The sequence below is a fragment of the Nicotiana tomentosiformis genome, chromosome 7 (genome assembly GCF_000390325.3).
Source record: "Nicotiana tomentosiformis chromosome 7, ASM39032v3, whole genome shotgun sequence".
Taxonomy (NCBI): Eukaryota; Viridiplantae; Streptophyta; class Magnoliopsida; order Solanales; family Solanaceae; genus Nicotiana; species Nicotiana tomentosiformis.
In genome coordinates, this window is record NC_090818.1 from 52342260 (window position 1) to 52363341 (window position 21082).

Consider the following 21082-nt stretch of genomic DNA (forward strand, 5'->3'; position numbering starts at 1 on the left):
CAAAGTCTTTGGGTTTCGAAATTAGTAGCGATTTATTGACCAAATTATTATCCATTAAGCAACTTTTCAATTATATTTTCTACTCGTGATTAAGTAAGTGATTTTAATTAGACAATACAAGCAAATTATAAATTTGTTTACCGTCCTATAAGTTTTACAACTATAGGATTTAAAATCTTTTATATTGAATTAAAAGTCGTTTAACTAACTTAATATTTTTATTATATTTTATAATTTTATTATTATTCAAGCAAAAAACTCATAAAATGCAAAGATTTTGTGGTAATTGTACTAAATTATTGTGGTCGAAAAATACTAAATTATTATCTAAACATTTAAACATCACTTATTTTCAAACTAAATTTTTCTACCCCTATTTATATGAATTTAATTTAATATTTCCCACCTTCTATCCACATTCACCTGAAAAAGAAATTCTTCCCCTATTTATTCTCAAAATCCTTGGCATTTTCCTATATATATAGATGCAAGTGGCAAACACACTTATTTTTTGTGTAAAAAAATTAAAATTGCTCTCCTATCTTTCTTCAATTTCTCTCTATTCTCCTCTATCTCTCCGCGATCCTCACTCACCAATCGTTTTAACCAAAAACCCTTTCCCGAAAACCCTAGAAATCGCACGATCTTCCTTAAAACCTCATTGCCTCATTTCAAATTCAATCTCTTTTAGGATATATTAATTTGATCGTTTCAAAGCCTCAGCTTCTTGATTTTACTGATTAATTGGATCGTTTATTGTCCAATGGTTTAATCAATTGGTTGATATTAAGATGAAGTTAAAGCGAAGGAGGGCCGTAGAAGTGGTTAGTTATATATATGTGTGTGTGTTAATTTTCTGATCATACCGATTCGACGTCAATTGATTGAAGTTATCGAGCATGCTTATATAAAATTGATGCTTTTTAGACATCAAGAGTTGATTTTTATTGCTAAGAATTTATTTAATCTAAGTAGTACATGTTAGAAAATTTTGATTATATGTTATAAGCTTTAAATAGATATAGACATTTCATTTAGTTAGGAGCAGTTGATTGATTGATATGTCATAAAGTTTATGGTTTTACGGAGCTGGCACTCATAAGTGGTTGGAGCCCGAGGGGTTTTTCTATCTTGCTACAGACACAGGTGTTGTGACCGGGTCAATACCGACCTAAATTCAGTGGCGGAGCCAGAAATTTTAACAAGGGGATTCAAAGTTTCAAACTTGAAACCTAAAATATGTCAAGGGAATTCAAAAGTTTATATACATATGGAAAAATTTGTTTTTGCCCTATTTGTGCAGTAGAAGGAGATTCAATTGAACCCCGTTCTTGGCTGTGGCTCCACCACTGGTGGTAATTGGCAGAAATTTGTTTTTCATGTCAACTGTTTCTCTCACTGGCAAAGGGGAATGTTTTGTCCACCACCGAGATTAATCTAGTTTGTGTTAGTATAATCTAGGACCCCAGGGAAGAAAATTTAGTCGTGTTTGTTAGTGTATAGTTTGGTAAAGTGAAGATTTTTTAAAGTGTTTTTTGTTAGGCATGCATCCCGGATACTTGGATGGTGGTTAATCAAGGTTGAAGACCATATTTTGTTTGGCAGGAGACACATTTTGTGCGGTTGCTTATATGAATTTAGATATCTGCATTTTAAACTTCCAAAATGACTGGAGCAATTTACTAATCATAGAAGTTGCATAGCCAGGTCCGTCGAGCTTGATCTGTGGAATTTTGGACTTAACATCTCAAAATCATATGATACTTGTATCTTCAAGCTCCTTTAAAAAAAATATATTTCCAAAGTACAGTTTATTTGTGTTTGCTCATTAGGGTGCTTCAGTCAGGCTTCATTTATAGAAGTTTCAAAATTTTGTTGAGTAATTTAGGGAAAGACACCCTCTTGAAGCACACTATTTCATGGTTGGTTTCGTGATAATTGTTTGAAAGTTGCTAGCGTTATATTTAACATATACTGCTTAAAAGAAGTTTAAATATGTGCTGATCACATTTGGTTTGCCTTTCTTTTTTCAGCCTCCAAAGATCCGATCGTTTATCAGTAGCGTCACTGCTACTCCATTAGAGAATATAGAAGAACCCCTGAAAAGTTTTGTTTGGGAGTTTGATAAGGTACTATAGAGATTTCATTTGATGCTGTTACTATTCCCCCTTTTGCACCTCTTCTCTTTTCTTAATCTATTTTTCCCTTTTCTTATTCATGTATATGCAGGGAGATTTTTATCATTGGGTTGATCTCTTTATTCACTTTGATACATTTTTTGAGAAATACATTAAGACTAGGAAGGATTTGCAACTTGATGACCACTTTTTGGAATCCGATCCTCAATTTCCAAGGGAAGCTGTTCTCCAGGTCCTTCGTGTTATAAGGATAATATTGGAGAACTGCACAAATAAGCATTTCTACAGCTCATATGAGGTATCTGAAGATATACTTAAAGCCGCTCTTTTTGTTTTGTTGCTGGCTTTACATGGGTTAGAAGTGGCACATTTTGAGGTGTATTCTTGATAAACTTATATGCATAAGGGGGGATATGGTTTAGTTTCTGAACTGACTTTAAGATGTAGATAGTTGCTATCTACTCTGAATAAAATAATGTGTATTAATATCTTAGAACGCGTTCCATTTCCATTTTTTGATCCGGTAAAATTATGTTATCGTCTTACTGTTTTTTTAATAATTTTCTAACACACATTGTGAAATTTTATAGTATTTTGAATTTTTGTTTTCTTTTCCCTGGTGCTGCAGCATCACTTGTCAGCTTTGCTTGCTTCCCCCGATGCGGATGTGGTTGAGGCGTGCTTGCAAACTTTGGCTGCCTTTTTGAAGAAAACAATAGGGAAATACGTCATTAGAGATGCTTCTCTTAATTCAAAGCTGTTCGCCCTTGCACAGGGTTGGGGAGGAAAGGAAGAAGGCCTTGGGTTAATTGCGTGTGCTCTGCAGGACCGCTCTGATTCAAGTGCTAATGAGTTAGGTTGCACCTTGCATTTTGAATTCTATGCAGTGACTGAATCTTTAGATGAGCCCACTGCCCCTGCTGGTTTACAGACCATCCATTTGCCCAGCATTGACAGCATACAAGAATCAGATTTGGAACTTTTAAACAATTTAGTCTTACAGTACAAAGTCCCTCCTAGTTTGAGATTTCCTCTTTTGACAAGATTGCGATATGCTAGGGCATTCAGTTCTCCAGCTTCTCGACAACAGTACACTTGCATACGCCTCTATGCATTTATAGTTCTTGTTCAAGCATGCAGTGATTCAGATGATTTGGTTTCGTTCTTCAACACAGAACCAGAGTTCATTAATGAGTTGGTTACCTTATTGAGCTATGAAGACGTAGTTCCTGAGAAGATTAGAATTTTGGCTCTTGTTTCCTTGGTTGCTCTCTGTCAAGATCGGTCACGCCAGCCAAGTGTGTTGACAGCTGTAACATCTGGGGGGCATCGTGGTATTCTCTCCAGCCTTATGCAAAAGGCCATTGATTCTATTGTTAGTAATTCCTCAAAATGGTCTGTTCTTTTTGCTGAAGCTCTGCTATCTCTTGTTACCATTTTGGTCTCATCTTCATCTGGTTGCTCAGCCATGCGAGAAGCAGGTTTCATTCCTACTCTTCTACCTTTACTTAAAGATACGGATCCTCAACACTTGCATTTAGTTAGCATGGCTGTTCATGTTCTAGAAGCATTCATGGATTATAGTAATCCAGCTGCTGCGCTATTCAGAGATTTGGGAGGTTTGGATGATACCATAGCACGCCTTAACATAGAAGTTTCTCGTGTTGAAAATGGTATAAAGATGCCTAGTGCTAGTATTGATCTTGACAGTTCTGACTTCAGTGGTTCTCAGATAGTTGCTGGTACTTCTTCTGATCTAGACAGCAGGCAGGCTCTTTATTCTGATGTGTTGGTTGCTTATCATCGGCGGTTACTGATGAAAGCTTTACTACGTGCCATATCTCTGGGAACCTATGCTCCTGGAACCACTGCTCGTATTTATGGTTCAGAGGAGAGTTTGTTGCCTCAATGCTTGAGCATAATCTTCAGAAGAGCTAAGGATTTTGGTGGAGGGGTGTTTCATCTTGCTGCAACGGTGATGAGTGATCTTATTCACAAAGATCCCACCTGCTTCCCTGTATTGCAAGCAGCTGGTCTTCCTTCTGCCTTCATTGATGCTATTATCGATGGAGTTGTATGCTCTGCTGAAGCTATAACTTGCATACCTCAGTGTTTAGATGCTTTGTGCTTGAATAGCTATGGTCTTCAGGCTGTGAGAGATCGCAATGCTTTGAGGTGTTTTGTAAAAATATTCACTTCAAAAACATATGTCAGAGCCCTTAGTGGAGATACCACTGGATCTTTGTCTAGTGGCCTTGATGAACTAATGCGGCATACCTCATCACTGCGTGAACCTGGAGTGGAAATGATGATCGAGATCTTGAAGGAGATTGCAAAACTTGGATCTGTTCCAGAAGCTATTTCACCCTCAGCTGAAAGTCCTAGCTCTTCTAACCCTGTTCCCATGGAAACAGAAGGTGAGGATAAAGGTGTTGTTTTGCCTGAGAAAGACTCACAAAAGGCTAAAAGTTTGGAGAACGTCGAACCATCTTCTGATTCTTTGGTACCAAACATGGAGTCTTTTCTTCCTGAATGTATAAGCAATGCTGCTCGTCTCCTTGAAACAATTCTTCAGAATTCGGATACATGCCGTATTTTTGTTGAGAAGAAAGGAACTGAAGCTGTTCTGCAGCTATTCACTTTGCCTGCCCTGCCACTTTCTGTTTCTGTTGGTCAGACCTTATCTGTTGCATTTAAGAATTTCTCTCCACAGCATTCTGCTTCTCTTGCTCGTGCAGTCTGTTTGTTTTTAAGAGAACATTTGAAGTTAACGAATGAACTTATAGTTGAAGTTCGAGGATCACAGCTTGTAAAGGTGGAGTCTGCTAAGAGGATAACTGTGTTGAAGAACCTTTCAAGTCTTGAAGGTATTTTATCTCTCTCCAATTCTTTATTGAAGGGAAGTACTACTGTGGTTTCTGAGTTAGGAACTGCGGATGCTGATGTCTTAAAGGATCTTGGGAGAGCGTATAAGGAAGTACTTTGGCAAATCTCCTTATGCTGTGATTCTAAGGTGGATGAGAAACAGAACGTGGAAGTAGAGCCTCAAAATGTAGAAGCAGGTTCTTCCAATATGGGAGGTAGAGATAGTGATGAAGAGACTAATATTCCTTCAGTTAGATACATGAATCCTGTTTCTATCAGGAATAGTTCTCAGTCTCAATGGGGTGTAGAACGTGAGTTTCTTTCTGTAATTCGTTCAAGTGAAGGTTTTAATCGTCGTAGTAGACATGGTATAGCACGAATTCGTGGTGGAAGGACCAGTAGGCATTTGGAAAGTTTACAAGCTGATTCTGAAGTTGCTCCCAGTGTAGTGGAGAGTAGCATCCAGGAGATGAAGAAAAAGACTCCTGATGTTCTGGTTTTAGAAAATCTGAACAAGCTTGCTTCTAGCATGCGTTCTTTCTTTGTGGCTCTTGTTAAAGGATTTACATCTCCAAATCGTCGGAGAACTGAAACTGGATCTCTAAGTGCAGCTTCAAAGAGCATAGGAACTGCCCTAGCTAAAGTTTTTCTCGAGGCTCTTGGTTTCTCAGGATATCCAGACGCTGATGTGCTTGATATACCACCTTCTGTCAAGTGTCGATATCTTGGTAAGGTTGTGGTTGATATGGTATCTCTAACATTTGATGCCAGGCGGCGTACCTGTTATGCATCCATGATCAATAATTTCTATGCACAAGGAACCTTTAAGGAGCTTCTGACAACATTTGAAGCAACCAGTCAGTTGTTGTGGACACTTCCCTATTCTGTACCGCCATCTGGAATGGTTCCTGAAAATAGCGGGGAGGAAAACAAGTTATCTCACTGTTCGTGGCTTCTTGATACACTGCAGAGTTATTGCCGTTTGCTTGAATATTTTGTCAATTCGGCTTTGCTGTTGTCTCCATCCTCAACATCCCAAGCGCAGCTCCTTGTTCAGCCAGTTGCAGTCGGTTTGTCTATTGGGTTATTTCCTGTTCCAAGAGACCCAGAAGTGTTTGTCCGTATGCTGCAGTCTCAGGTTCTGGATGTTATACTTCTTATTTGGAACCATCAGATGTTCCCCAGTTGCAATCCAGGGTTTATTACTTCTATTATTATGCTTATAAATTACATCTACTGTGGTGCTGGGGATGTGAAACGAAATCGCAATGGGTCATCAGGTTCTGCAAACCCACGTGCTATGGCTCCTCCACCTGATGAGGCTACTATTGGTACAATTGTTGAAATGGGCTTTTCACGAGCAAGAGCTGAGGAGGCATTAAGACGTGTAGAAACAAACAGTGTGGAGATGGCCATGGAGTGGTTGTTCAGTCATGCTGAAGATCCTGCTCAAGAAGATGATGAGTTGGCTCGTGCACTAGCTTTGTCACTTGGGAATTCATCAGAGACTTCTAAAGCCGATAATGTTGATAGATCGGTGGATGTTCTTTCTGAAGAGCAACAAACTAAGCCACCACCTGTTGAAGATGTCCTTGCTGCAACAATTAAGCTGTTTCAGAGCACCGACTCCATGGCTTTTCCCTTAATGGATTTACTTGTGACTCTTTGCAATCGGAACAAAGGAGAAGATCGTGCAAAAGTGATTTCATGTCTTATTCAACAGTTGAAAGATTGCCAGCTAGAATTTTCAAGAGATACTGGTGCCTTATGTATGATATCACATACTTTAACATTGCTTCTCTCTGAAGATGCAAGTATACGGGAAATTGCGGCAAAGAATGATATTGTCTCTGTAGTTCTTGAAATATTGATGAAGTTCAAGGCTAGAGCTGAAAATGAGATTATGGCTCCTAGATGCATCAGCGCATTGCTTCTAATCTTATTTAATTTGTTGCAAACCAGGCCTAAAATCTCCAGTGATGACACTGAAAGAGTCATAGCTGCATCTTTACCAGAGTCTTTAGAAGAGCATCTCCCATCCCAAGTTCCTGAAGCAGTGATTGAGAAGAAGTCAACTCTAGTCTCCCAGGATGATGAATCATCCAATGGTTTTGAGAAAATATTTGGGAAACCTACAGGTTATCTGAGTATAGAGGACAGTTGTAGGGTGCTTGATATAGCTTATGACTTGGTTAAACGACATGCACCACCCATGGTTATGCAGGCTTCCCTTCAGCTGTGTGCACGCTTGACAAAGACACATTCTCTTGCCATTCAGTTTCTTGAAAATGGTGGAATGACTTCTCTTTTTGGTCTTCCGAGATCTTGTTACTTCCCTGGATATGACACCTTGGCATCTGCCATTGTTAGACATCTTCTTGAAGATCCTCAGACCCTGCAAACAGCCATGGAGATGGAGATACGGCAGACTCTTAGTGGAAGTCGTCATGCTGGTCGTACTTCTGTTAAAACATTTTTAACATCAATGGCACCTGTAATATGTCGAGACCCTGGAGTATTTGTGAAAGCTGCAGCTGCAGTTTGCCAGTTGGAATCATCTGGAGGTAGATCTATCATTGTCTTATCAAAAGAGAAAGACAAGGAGAGAGAGAAAGGTAAAACATCTGTTGAGTTTGGAGCTTCTAATGAGTGTCTACGTATTTCTGAAAATAAGACCCAGGATGGATCAGGGAAGTGTTCGAAAGGCCACAAAAAGATCCCTGCAAATATTTCTCAGGTTATTGATCATCTTCTTGAAATAGTAGCAACATTTCCTACACAGAGAATGCTAGAAGATTGCGTGGGAAACGCCTGTGCTATGGATATTGATGAGCCTACAGTCAAAGTAAAGGGGAAATTGAAGGTGGATGAGTTGCGGGAGGTTCAGTCTGACAGGGTGTCAGAGAAATCAGCAGGGCTTGCTAAGGTGACTTTCGTACTCAAATTATTGAGTGACATTCTTATGATGTATGTACATGCTCTTGGGGTTATCCTGAGAAGGGATCTGGAGATGTGTCAACTTCGGGGATCCCATCAGCCGGAGAATCCTGGTCATGGTGGCATTATCCATCATGTGTTGCAACGGCTTCTTCCTCTTTCTATGGATAAATCTGCAGGCCCTGATGAATGGAGAGACAAGCTGTCTGAAAAAGCTTCATGGTTTCTGGTAGTTTTGTCTGGTCGATCTAGTGAAGGTCGTAGGAGGGTTATTAATGAACTTGTGAAAGCCTTGTCTTCATTTGTGAAGTCTGAAAACAACTCTGCCTGTGGCAGTTTATTGCCAGATAAAAAAGTCCTTGCCTTTGTTGATCTTGCATATTCCATTTTGTCCAAGAATTCATCCGCAGGTGACTTACCTGGTTCTGGCTGTTCTCCAGATATAGCCAAAAGCATGATAGATGGAGGATTGGTGCAGTGCTTGTCTGGTGTCCTTCAAGCAATGGACTTGGATCACCCTGATGCTCCGAAAGTTGTGAATCTGATTCTTAAAACATTGGAAAGCCTAACAAGGGCTGCCAATGCTAGTGAGCAACTTTTTAAAACTGATTCTGTGAGCAAGAAAAAATTAAATGCCCTTAATGGTGGGTCGGATAATCAAGTGAATACAACATCAGCCTTTCCGAACATAGAGGTCAGTGGAACTGGAAACAGCCTGCAGGGGGTCCCTAATTCAAGTGCAGGGCAACTGCCGGCTAGTGCTTCTCAGAATCACAGCACTGAGAATGTGACTGCAAATCCTTCCATGGAGCAAGAAATGAGAACTGAGCAAGAAGAAGCAACTGCAGGCAATCCTCCTCTCGAGCTTAGGTTGGATTACATGCGTGATGAAATGGAAGACAATGGTGTTCTGAATGACACAGAGCAAATTGGGATGGGTTTCCACGTTGAGAATAGGGCACATCATGAAATGCGAGAAGAAGATGATGATATGGGAGATGACGGCGAGGACGACGAGGATGATGATGAAGGTGAGGATGAGGATGAAGATATAGCTGAAGATGGCACCGGCTTGATGTCTCTGGCTGATACAGATGGGGAAGAGCATGATGATACTGGCCTGGGAGGTGAATATAATGATGACATGGTTGATGAAGAGGATGATGAGTTTCATGAAAATCGAGTCATTGAGGTTAGGTGGAGGGAAGCCTTGGACGGCCTTGACCATTTGCAAGTTTTAGGGCAACCTGGAACAGGAGGTGGGCTTATTAATGTTGGAGGTGAGACAATTGAAGGGTGGAATGTTGATGACCTTTTTGGTCTACGTAGAACCTTTGGCTTTGAGCGTCGCCGCCAGCCAACTAGGAATTCCTTAGAACACTCTGCTACTGAAGTTACTGGTCTGCAACATCCTCTCCTCTTGAGGCCATCACAGTCTGGTGACTCTGCTTCTGTCTGGTCATCTCTTGGGAACTCGTCCAGGGATTCAGAAGCAATATCTGCTGGTAGGCTGGATGTAGCTCGTTTCTACACTTTTGATTCTCCAGTACTCTCGTTTGATAGTGTGCCGTCCAGCCTTTTCAGTGACAGACTCAGTGGTGCAGCAGCCCCACCTTTGGCTGACTTTTCTGTTGGTTTGGAGTCTCTACATGTTCCAGGTCGTAGGCCTGGTGATGGTAGGTGGACTGATGATGGTCAACCACAAGCAGGTGGTCAGTCTGCCGCTATTGCACAGATGGTCGAAGAGCAGTTCATTTGTCAACTAAACAGAATTGCTCCAGCTACTAATCCTCCTGAAAGGCTGTCACATGCTGTTGGATTATTGGAGAGAGAGCAGGACATACCTGTAGTTGGTGAGAGTCGACAGCAGATTGAGGGTGATAGCACCGCTGGTCAACAGAATGATGATCCCCATAACAATAGTGGGCAAGAATCCAATCAACCACTTGAGGTTCAGTCTTGTGAAAGGGAAAACAATCAGGAGGTTGTTGCTGATCAGGTTGGTGAATTCCCCGAAGCTATTGATCCTATGGAAAATGTACTTTCAGACAGGACTAGCAATGGTCATGGCAGCATGTTGTTTGGGGAAGGAAATGCAAATCCAAGTGACAACATAGAGGGAACTACAGGTTATGCTGTGTCATCTATACAAGGTGAAGGCGATGCGACTGATGTAGGCAATGACACAACCCCAGTAACAGATAGTCATGCCAGTGATGAGCCACTGCTGATTTCTGGGGAAGCAATGCTGGACTCCAGTGTTCACCATGCTTCCTTAGTTCAGGATGCTGATATACATATGCTTGGTGCAGAACCAGAAAGGGGGAATGACCAACCATTACCTGTTCTGCCTGAGGACCCATCAGTGACTCAGAACCTTCAGGAAGTTCAAGATGCTAGTCAAACTGATGAAACTAGTTTGAATAATGAAGCTTCTACTGCAAATGCTATAGATCCGACCTTTTTAGAAGCACTTCCGGAAGATCTTCGGGCAGAGGTTCTTGCATCGCAGCAGGCTCAGGCTCAACCTCCAACTTATACAGCACCGGCAGCTGAAGATATTGATCCAGAGTTTTTAGCTGCTCTTCCTCCAGATATTCAAGCAGAAGTTCTTGCCCAACAACGTGCTCAAAGAGTCATACAGCAGGCTGAAGGTCAGCCTGTGGAAATGGATAATGCTTCAATCATAGCCACATTTCCAGCTGACCTGCGTGAAGAGGTCTGTGGTTGGAGTGTTTTCTCCTGTTCCTCTGAATATTTTAAGATTTTATTTAGGCAAAATACAGAATTTACCCCCTAAACTATGGACCAAATCTCCGTTGCACACTTTTTGCAGGTGAAAATTATTTTACACACTCAACCTTTCCGGAGTGTGTCTAATACACACCATTTTGCCCACGTGGCTAGTGTGTTTTTTCCAACAAGTGAAGCGCGTGAACAGGAGAAGTTTTGTGTATATGTCAATTTTTTTTTTTAGTTTTAAAAATAAATAAATTGGGTCATCTTCTTCCTTGTTTAAAAAATTCACAAATCTGCCATGGCTGGTCCTAAACACTTAGACCCACTTCAGTTGACTTCAATCCTGTTAATGGGTTAAACCATCCTCCATTGACGCCTAAGTTTGAAAATATATCGGATCTTAATTGAGCTTTCTGGGATGCTTCTTCTGCGGATTTTATTTGGGAATCCAAATTTACCCCAAATAACCAGTATATTTTTCCATAACCCAAAAGGAAAAACCTTAATTTGTTGAAGAAAGTTTCTCAGAACAACATTCTTTAGTCATTTTCAACTTCTGGGTTCTCTTGATGTTTCGATCTTCATGTAATTCTTAATGATTTTGTATACTTTTTGCCGGTGAAAAGGATTATTGGGTTATGGAAATGGTTTTGACGGTGGTTTAACTGTTGAAAATGGTGATTGTGGAGGTGGAACCCATGGTGGTGTTGGCAGAGTTAATGAAGCTTGGTGGTTATGGAAGAAAATGAAAGCAGTTGAATGTGTCACAATAGAGTTATTGATATAGTGAAGAAGATGAAAATTAATGGTGGGGTGCCTGTTAATGTTTGGTGGCAGCCATTGTTTTGATGGTTTGCAAAAGAGAAAGAGACGAAGGGAGATGCTAAGGGTATAATTGTAAATTTAGGTGTTTTATTTTTTTTAAAAAACTTATTAACACGTGTCATGGCCTTATTGGTGCGTGGCATTACATATATTCTGAAAAACTGGTTAAGAAAAAAGTAGTGTGTGTTAGTTACATTTTGAAAAGATTGGGTGTGTAATATAATTTTTGTTCTCTACACGGGGATTTGGTGTATAGTTCAGGTGGCTTTGTATTTTCCCTTTTATTTATGCTTATTTTGGGTGTTTTTCAGGTGCTGTTAACATCATCAGAAGCTGTTTTGTCAGCATTGCCATCTCCATTACTCGCTGAAGCACAAATGCTTCGGGACAGAGCTATGAGTCACTACCAAGCACGCAGCTTGTTTGGAGGCAGCCACAGGCTTCACGGTCGGAGAAATGGTCTGGGATTTGACAGACAGACAGTTATGGACAGGGGCGTGGGTGTTACAATCGGCCGGAGGGCTTCATCTTCTTTTTCAGAGAGTTTGAAGTTGAAGGAACTTGAAGGCGAACCACTTTTAGATGCTAACGGCTTGAAAGCATTGATCCGCCTCTTGAGATTAGCACAGGTAAATTGCTTCGCGTCAATGGGACAACTGGCTTTTTAATGAAGATGCTTCTATCGTTGGACAATAGGCTTGCTTCTGTAGAGTTATAGTTGGTGTTGTAATTGTTTGGTCTATTTATTTTACATTAATTGTTGAACGTATTTAACTGACCCATTCCATCTTTGTTTTCAGCCTCTTGGGAAAGGTCTCTTGCAGAGACTCTTGTTGAATTTGTGTGCTCATAGTAGTACAAGAGCAGTTCTGGTCCACCTTCTTCTTGAAGCTATCAAGCCTGAGACTGGAGGGGCAGTTGGTGGTTTAACAACCATTAATTCACAGAGACTTTATGGCTGTCAGTCGAATATTGTTTATGGCCGATCACAACTGTTTGATGGTATCTGTCTCTTCTAAAGTGACGTTGGAGGTCTGTGTTTATGTATGGTCTTTCGCTAACCAATTAAGTTATTTCCAGGACTTCCTCCACTGGTATTGCGTCGGATTCTGGAGATCTTAACTTACCTCGCTACCAACCACTCTGCGGTTGCCAGTCTTCTTTTCTACTTTGAGCTCTCGATTATTCCAGAGTGGTCAGATGTAAAGTGTTCGGAAAAGAGGGACAAAGGCAAGGAGAAAATTGTTGGAGGAGATTCCTTAAATCCTTTTGGAAGCTCTCACAAGGGAAATGTTCCATTGGTTTTGTTTCTCAAGCTCTTGAATCGACCACTTTTCTTGCGCAGCATTGCACATCTTGAACAGGTAGGTTATAGTCAAGCGTCTTTCGTTTCATAGTACTGAAATCTAGGGCTTTTGAGACAGTTAGCTCAGATACATTTATTGTTTCCTTGCACGTACTGTGCAGGTCATGGGCCTTCTTCAAGTAGTTGTCTATACTGCAGCTTCCAAGATGGAGTGTGAGTCTCATTCTGAAGAAACAGTAGACCATTCTCATAATCCTGCTGGCAATGAAACTATGAGTGATCTACAGAAAGATCCTGGATTGCCAGACATAAAGTCCCATCAAGATGATAGCAGCACTGGTTCTGCCAACCCTGCATCTGATGGCAACGGAAGTCTAAACATTCGTGACATCTTCTTGCAGCTGCCACAGTCTGATTTGCACAATCTTTGCTGTCTTCTTGGTCACGAAGGGTACTTATTGTGCTTAAAATTTTCTGCACCTTGATTGCCCTAAATATTTTATATTTCTCTCTGTTCGTGATTTGTGATCTTTCATTTTGTCTTCCTTTTAATTTATCTCTCCTTTTCACTCCTGAAAGATAAATGTTGTGTTGCAACTATTTGACATATAATGTGTATCTTCTAGGCTATCAGACAAAGTTTACATGCTTGCTGGCGAGGTGTTGAAGAAGCTAGCCATAGTTGCTGCTCCCCATCGCAAGTTCTTCATTTCAGAACTTTCAGAGTTGACTCAAAGGCTGAGCAAGTCAGCTGTAGAGGAGCTTATCACACTTAAGAATACACACATGCTTGGACTGAGTGCTGGATCCATGGCTGGAGCTGCTGTTCTTCGTGTACTACAAACACTTAGTTCACTAAGTACAGCTTGTGCAATTGGCAATGCGGACACATCTATGGAGGAGGAACATGTTGAGCATAATATCATGTGGAAGTTAAATGTTTCACTGGAACCATTATGGGAAGAGCTGAGTGAATGCATTGGCACCATGGAGTTAGAGCTCACACAGAGCACTTCTTCTTCAGTTATGTCAAGTTCTAATATCGGGGAGAATACACATGGTGCTTCTTCTGTATCTTCTCCATTGCCTCCTGGAACTCAGCGACTGTTACCTTTTATTGAGGCTTTCTTTGTTTTGTGTGAGAAGCTTCAGGCAAACAGCTCTATTATGCAGCAAGATCATATCAATGCAACTGCACGAGAGGTGAAAGAATTAGCTGGTACTTCAGTCAAGTTGTCCTCCAAGTCTACTGGGGATTCACATAAAAGAGTAGATGGCGCTTTAACATTTGTAAGATTTGCGGAAAAGCACCGACGCTTGCTTAATGCTTTTGTCAGGCAGAACCCTGGCTTACTGGAGAAATCACTTTGTGTGATGCTGAAAGCCCCACGGCTCATTGATTTTGACAATAAAAGAGCTTATTTTCGCTCCAGGATAAGGCAGCAGCATGAACAGCACCTCTCAGGTCCTCTGCGAATTAGTATTCGGCGGGCTTATGTGTTGGAGGATTCTTATAATCAGTTGCGTATGCGACCCAGTCAAGACCTGAAAGGACGGCTAAATGTGCATTTTCAAGGTGAAGAGGGTATTGATGCTGGTGGTTTGACTAGAGAGTGGTATCAATTGCTATCAAGGGTCATATTTGACAAAGGAGCTTTGCTGTTTACAACTGTCGGGAATAATGCGACTTTCCAACCTAATCCGAATTCAGTTTATCAAACTGAACATCTTTCATATTTCAAATTTGTAGGCCGCGTGGTAGGACTTCAGGAACTCCTTTTCAAATCCAAAGCTATGATTTTATTCTTGTAGCATATATACTTTCACATCTTAATCTCAAGCCTTTGACATGATACACTTTGTAGGTTGCCAAAGCACTACTTGATGGGCAGTTGCTGGATGTTTATTTTACCCGGTCGTTCTACAAACATATCCTCAATGTAAAGGTCACATATCATGATATAGAGGCTGTCGATCCTGATTACTATAAGAACTTGAAGTGGATGTTGGAGGTGAGATATCATAAACTTGCAATAATTTGTTAACTGACCTAGAATTTCATCCAGAAACTTCTGACGGTATCTGGGTTTCCTTTACCAGAATGATGTGAGTGATATACCAGATTTGACTTTTAGCATGGATGCTGATGAGGAAAAACTCATTCTTTATGAGAAAACAGAGGTACTAATGCATAAATTTTTTATTCTCCCTTAAAAGTTTAAATGTGCAAGTCAGATTACTCTGTTAAGGTAATATCTAAAGTATTTTTTTATTTTTTGCATGAGTAAGGTTACTGATTATGAGCTTAAACCTGGAGGAAGAAATATAAGGGTCACAGAAGAGACAAAGCACGAGTATGTTGATCTCGTTGCTGACCATATTCTGACAAATGCTATTCGCCCTCAAATAAATGCATTCCTTGAAGGTTTCAATAACTTGGTACCACGCGAACTGATCTCCATTTTCAATGATAAAGAGCTTGAACTTTTGATAAGTGGCCTTCCAGAAATTGATAGTAAGTTGACATGCTTCTCCACCATTGCTTTGTGTATACACTACATTTGTTTCCTATGAAGCTTCTTATCATGATTCTGTATGCAGTGGAAGATCTGAAGGCCAACTCTGAATATACTGGATATACAGCAGCATCTACTGTTGTTCAGTGGTTTTGGGAGGTCGTTAAAGGTTTTAGCAAGGAAGACATGGCAAGATTTCTGCAATTTGTGACTGGTACATCCAAGGTTAGTGGATACCATTATCATATTCATTATTGGTACCTCTTGCTTCTTGATGTCCACTTCTCTACCAGCCGAGGTTTTTTCCCGTCACATATAGAATCTGCTAAGAGGTGATAGTGTGATACAATTTGTTTCTATTGATGTGTGGATCCAATCCCACAAAACCCCATGGACAAGCATTCTACTTCCTTCCCTCCTAGCCATCCTAGTCCAGGCTAATCTTGTAGCAAAAGTCAGTTTTTCTTGAGAAAAGCTCCATTTTTTTCAAACCAATATTCAGGTGCTTATGAATTCTCTGTTACATGTGCTCCTGAATTCTGGTAATTTTGATTCTGTATCTCCTTCCTACTTGTGTCTGCTCCTTCTTCTTCCTTCCATCTCCTGCCCCCACCCCCACCCCACAACACACACACGAAAAAAAAAAAAAAAAAAATTACCCCCCTTGTTTGGTGGTTCGGAGTTCTGCATGCCCTTTTGAATGTTTTAAGGAGTGCATTCCCTGCAAATGTCTGAATTTCTTCTTTGAGATTAATTGTGGGTGCTGTTGGCCTTAGGTTCCTTTGGAAGGTTTCAAGGCATTGCAAGGGATTTCTGGCCCTCAGAGATTTCAGATTCACAAGGCTTATGGAGCTCCTGAGCGGCTTCCATCTGCACATACCTGGTTGGTGTTTGTACTTATTGTGTTCTTATCAGTAGTTCACTTGTAATCAAGTAGATGCATCCGGGTGATAGTTCAGCAAGCAATAGTGTCTCTTACCGTCACTTTTCTTTTTTCCTTCCAGCTTCAACCAACTTGACCTACCGGAGTATACTTCCAAGGAACAGCTACAAGAACGTTTGCTTTTGGCTATCCATGAGGCTAGTGAAGGATTTGGTTTTGGTTGAGACAAGCTTCCCTTTTGCAGCTTCCCCGAAAATTGCTTATATTTGATCATCCTGTGATTTCCATGTAAATGTAAGTATTTCCAACTCTCTTTTATATTTTTCTTCTCTTCTCTGTCTTTGTCTTGGGGGTGCCTGTTTGTCTTTGATTGTGTAAGGTACAATCGGAACTGCTAAGATGACAACTGAAATTACTCACTTACTCACGGCTTTTTCTAGTTATGAGAATTATGTTCTTTGATCTGTTGAAATTTGTTTCCTTCACTTCCTTCAGATGAGGTTGCTGGAAAGGTTCTAGGATAGCATAGTTCTGTCTAAATTTGCTGAGTTGCTTAAAGCTTTCTATTTGATGGTACATATGTTTTGCACTTTTGTGCTCTGTGTCTGTAGTTTCCTCTGAATGTCCTATGGTAAGCATGTCTTCTATGTTTCAGGAATGCTGTAAAATTTTCCATAGATTGTTAAAAAATTGATGGACAAAAATATATAGGTGATTTTGGTTCTTGTCATGCTCAAATATTTGCAATTTTACCACTGAAACTTTCGGTGCTTGTTTGCCTTGAATATCTGTTTTCTCATTTTTTGATTCCCTAGTTTGGGGTGTTCTAGTTGCACTTCCTGTCCTATAGCTGCTCCACTCAAGTAATAATCAAACATTTAATTCTGGAGAACCATCATCATGCATGCCTAATTTACATAAACTGGATGGTTCAAGCGGTCAAGTTTAAAACTGAGAGGTTTCGTGCTTAGTTGATTTACTGGTCAGTTGACAAATTCAGAAATGAACTTGGATATGGCTTACCTGTATTGTGATCTCTTTTTCCTGTTGCAGACTGGCTGATCGATATCAACTGGACAACGTAGATTGGGAGTGTGTTGCTTACAGATTTGAGTCTATATACAGCCTATCTTAAGGATGATGGAAGGATGACGGGGTAATTGCTACGCCTCGGTCATGTACATGGCAGTTTAGTATCATCGGGTAGGGGGTTATGCATTACGAGTGGTAACCTTCTTGCACAGTGGCGAGGAGGTCCGACTTTGTTGTTCCTTCCATTCCAACAGATTCAGAAGAAACTCCGACAGCCTTAGGTCCCTGTGTAGATAAGTAACATATTTCGTTTTCCATTTTCTGTTTGGAAGGGGGTTCGGTGTGGGAGGTCTACATTTATTTTGGGTCTGGGGTAGGTGCTAATTCATTCATGCTTTAGAATTTGATTAATTACCTATGGTTACTGGTTGGCATCAGATCAACACTTTAATCAGCTTATAATGCTATACTTGATCTGATAATTTTTTTTGAAAATGGAGAACTTGGTCGCCATTCAAGATTTTTTTCCTACCACTATCTATTTCTCCTATTTCACTAGAATTCCTTCCTCTAACAGCTGCTTTGAATCATGTGCGAGTTCATGAAGAAGTACCTTATGTTCTGACGTATCGGCAATTAAGACACGCCCGTTGACTGTATCGATATGAACTGTCGAGGTGTGTTTTTATATAATATGTTGTAAAATTAAAAGACCTCTCATAAATAATGCTCTCGGTGGTCAGCTTTTCTGATCAAAATAGTTACTCCATTAAAGAGTGATCATAAATGGCTCCGAGTGGTTTCACCACTAGATCTTTCATAATGTTTGATGGTGGCACTGTGTTGGCATTTTTCTCATCAAAACAGTATAAATTAAAAGGCGATTTGGGTGGTTTGCCTCAAAAGTTTTTTGCAATTTGCTAAGAATTTTTGAGTCAATCCTTTCAAGTTGTATCTCTTATACATGCTAAGGCAGGGGGAATCTGACTGGACTTGGTAGTCCTGCGTTTCCATGTACGTAATGGAAAACGTCACAGGTTTATTTGATTTACGTTTTTAAAAATCGTTATCTCGCAAGTGTAATATCTTAAATGATGCTTGTGTGGCAGAGGATTCAGTTTGAAAGCAAATGAAAGAGCAGGAGAAAACACGTTACGCACTATCCTAGAACAACTGATACTAGGACGATGCATGATAGCGAAATCCGAAGTTAATTTTCGACCCAATAATCCGAGAGAAAGAACGCATGTATGGAGATTCTATATGTCGGAGGTTCGAGAATCTATGAATGGACATCTAAGGCTAAGGTTACGAAGTAAAGGAAGTTCATTACCGAGAGAAGTGGTGATCTCGTCTTTGCTTGCTGGGAGAGAGGAAGCTTCCGGACCATCTTTTCTAACCAGATAGCGAGCGATCACTCAACAATGAACACTAACTGAAAGCAGCCGGGAATGAGTACCTATCCCTTACGGGAATCGAACTCGTGTCTTCGACATGAAAATACGATATCCTAACCACTGGGCGAAAGGGACAGCTCCGAGAATTGAAGTGGTTCGTTTTGTTTCTATACGCAATTCAAGATTTCGTTTGTCTTCATGTTGGCGATTTCTTATGTGAATTCGGCGGGTCGTCCCCCCTTCTTACGGGTTCCCCCACCGACCTAGTGACACACCAACCACGCCCATTCTCTTTCTCTGATCATAAAGCCCCATGATCCCTTTATTTGTCTTTCATCCCCCTGAATAAGTAAGACCCCGCTCTTTCTAATTCAAAAAAAAGAGGGGCAAAACGCCCGTTTGACGTAGCGAAGGCCTATGCTACAGTAAGAAAAAAAGTACGTTGAGATTACGAAGTCACTTAGTCGAACTAGAAAACTATAAAGAAAGGGAGGCTAAGGTTACGAAGTAAGGTCAGCTGATTAAGGAAAGCTCAGGTTATGAAATCGCTTAGCCGTTGATTAATTTAAAAATAAAAGAAAAATGAAAGTAGTAGTGAGGCGTCGGTACGGAGTTGCGTCAGCTGTGGATATAGACTAGGCTAAGGGACGGACTTCATCTCTTCTATTTTCTTCACTTACACCTTACACTTCAGCTAAGTCTAACGAGGCTCAGGTACAGAGCCTTCCACTGTGGACCGAGATGACGCAAAGGTAGAACACCATGGAAACTTCGCTGACTTTATCATCAACCTTGATTTCGTTACGCTCAATAAGAACCCGGAATAGCGAAAATAGGTTCGTGTTCCGCTTCCAAAGTCAGTCGTCTTTGCCCCAAGTGTGAACTGCAGACAACTCTTCAGTGGTTCCATTCCTTCTTACTGTACTTCTGAGTCAACCCAACCCGAATGGGAAGAAGAGGGTCAGCCAAACTGCGGTTCACTTTGTACGTTTGCTGAGCAGACCACTTAGGCATTTTAGAAAAGGGAAGGGAACTTCTCACCCCGAGGGAGGCGGGAAGCAGTAGCTTCTAGAATGGAAGCTTCTCCTTTACTTTTTTAGAGCGTATCACTATTTTGAAATAAAAAAAAGGTTTATGGATGAAGTAATCGGAATGACAAGTGGTTACGGTTGCGGAAAACGGAGAAAGTCGGTTACCGTCGGTTACCTTTTGAATCAAAGTAGCGACAAGCCGAGTATTACGACTACAGGGAGAGAAGCAAAGCTTCGTAGACAGCTTCGCCTCCTCCTCGCTTCTTTCCTGGCGACTAGCTTCTCAAGTGGGCGGCTTGGTAAGCAAACTATCTTCAGCATTGGCAAAATCCCTATCAATAATAGGCCAGAATGGTAGGGAAGGAGGCCCTCCCTACTTCAATGAAAATGGGGGAATCGCCGTTTCACAGCCGCTCCTCTATAACTACCTTTCGCCCAATATGATCACGAACAAAGACAGAGAATTGCGTAGATAGGAGGACGAAACGAACCCTTGTCCTGATCGGAACGATTGAAGAAAGAAAGAGAATGGTGGCTCCTTTCGCCCAGGGGACATCGTCGGAGAACAATGTCGGGGACAGGGTGAGAACCTTCCGTTGGTTACGCCCTTGTTGTGTCGGTTCTTCCATATTTAGATATGGAGATAGATCCATATAGAGATCTATATCTTTCTATCGATAAATAGATCTATTGAGAAATGGATATTGATATGGTTTCAAGATCTATGAACAAGAGAGATCCCTAAATATTCATTTGAGAAAATAGATGAATAGATAGGGCGAAGCCAGCTGAAGGAAGGTCGCGTTAGCGCTCCTTATTTCACTAGAGCAAGAAGGGAGAAAGTTGACTTTGAGAAAGAAGGGCTTCTATTTAGATTAGTTACTTAGTAAAAGATAAGTCAAGAAGCAAGGGCGTAGCAACTGCACGAAGTTGCGCCTTAGCGCATCCATTCTCTTGCTCGTTGGCGCCCCCTACTCCTATTATTTATATTATAGTCATAAAGGCACTAAAGGAAATTTGACAACCTTACTAATAGAAAGGGGATGCGCTTAAGCATGCGAAGAAAGCTAGAAGAGCTTCTCTTATATTATAGAAAGGTTTGTAGAAAGGGGATTCTTCAAATATCCCATGTTGTAGGGGCTTCAAAGAAAGTTTGTAGTTTAGGGGTGCGCAGGTTTTCCAACCTATACAAGATAAGGGGCTAGCGCGCAATGGCTTTCTCTGATAGAGGCTCGCTTCTTTCAAGTTCAAGTTCCGCTTGCTGCTTCTCATTTTGATAGGAGTAAGTGCTTGCAGCTCACTCGCTGTCTACTAAATGAGCCTTCACTGCCCACCCGACCCATATATTTAATCTTAAGTAAAGTGAAGTCAAATCAATGAAGTGAACAACCCATCCTCTTTGTTTTAAGCTTT

General features: G+C 40.8%; 1 protein-coding gene across 1 annotated transcript; it reads left to right on the forward strand.

The window, feature by feature from the left end:
- The first annotated feature begins 480 nt into the window (after positions 1-480).
- On the forward strand, positions 481-17759 carry LOC104100739 (E3 ubiquitin-protein ligase UPL1). Its single transcript, XM_009608050.4, has 16 exons — positions 481-824; positions 2034-2129; positions 2230-2436; positions 2767-10659; positions 11816-12133; positions 12305-12506; positions 12585-12868; positions 12972-13261; positions 13437-14568; positions 14676-14822; positions 14911-14991; positions 15100-15325; positions 15412-15551; positions 16103-16209; positions 16331-16503; positions 17263-17759. Exons 1-15 carry the CDS (start codon positions 792-794, stop codon positions 16431-16433), a joined length of 11259 nt encoding a protein of 3752 aa, XP_009606345.1. The 5' UTR covers positions 481-791; the 3' UTR covers positions 16434-16503; positions 17263-17759.
- The last annotated feature ends 3323 nt before the right edge of the window (positions 17760-21082 follow it).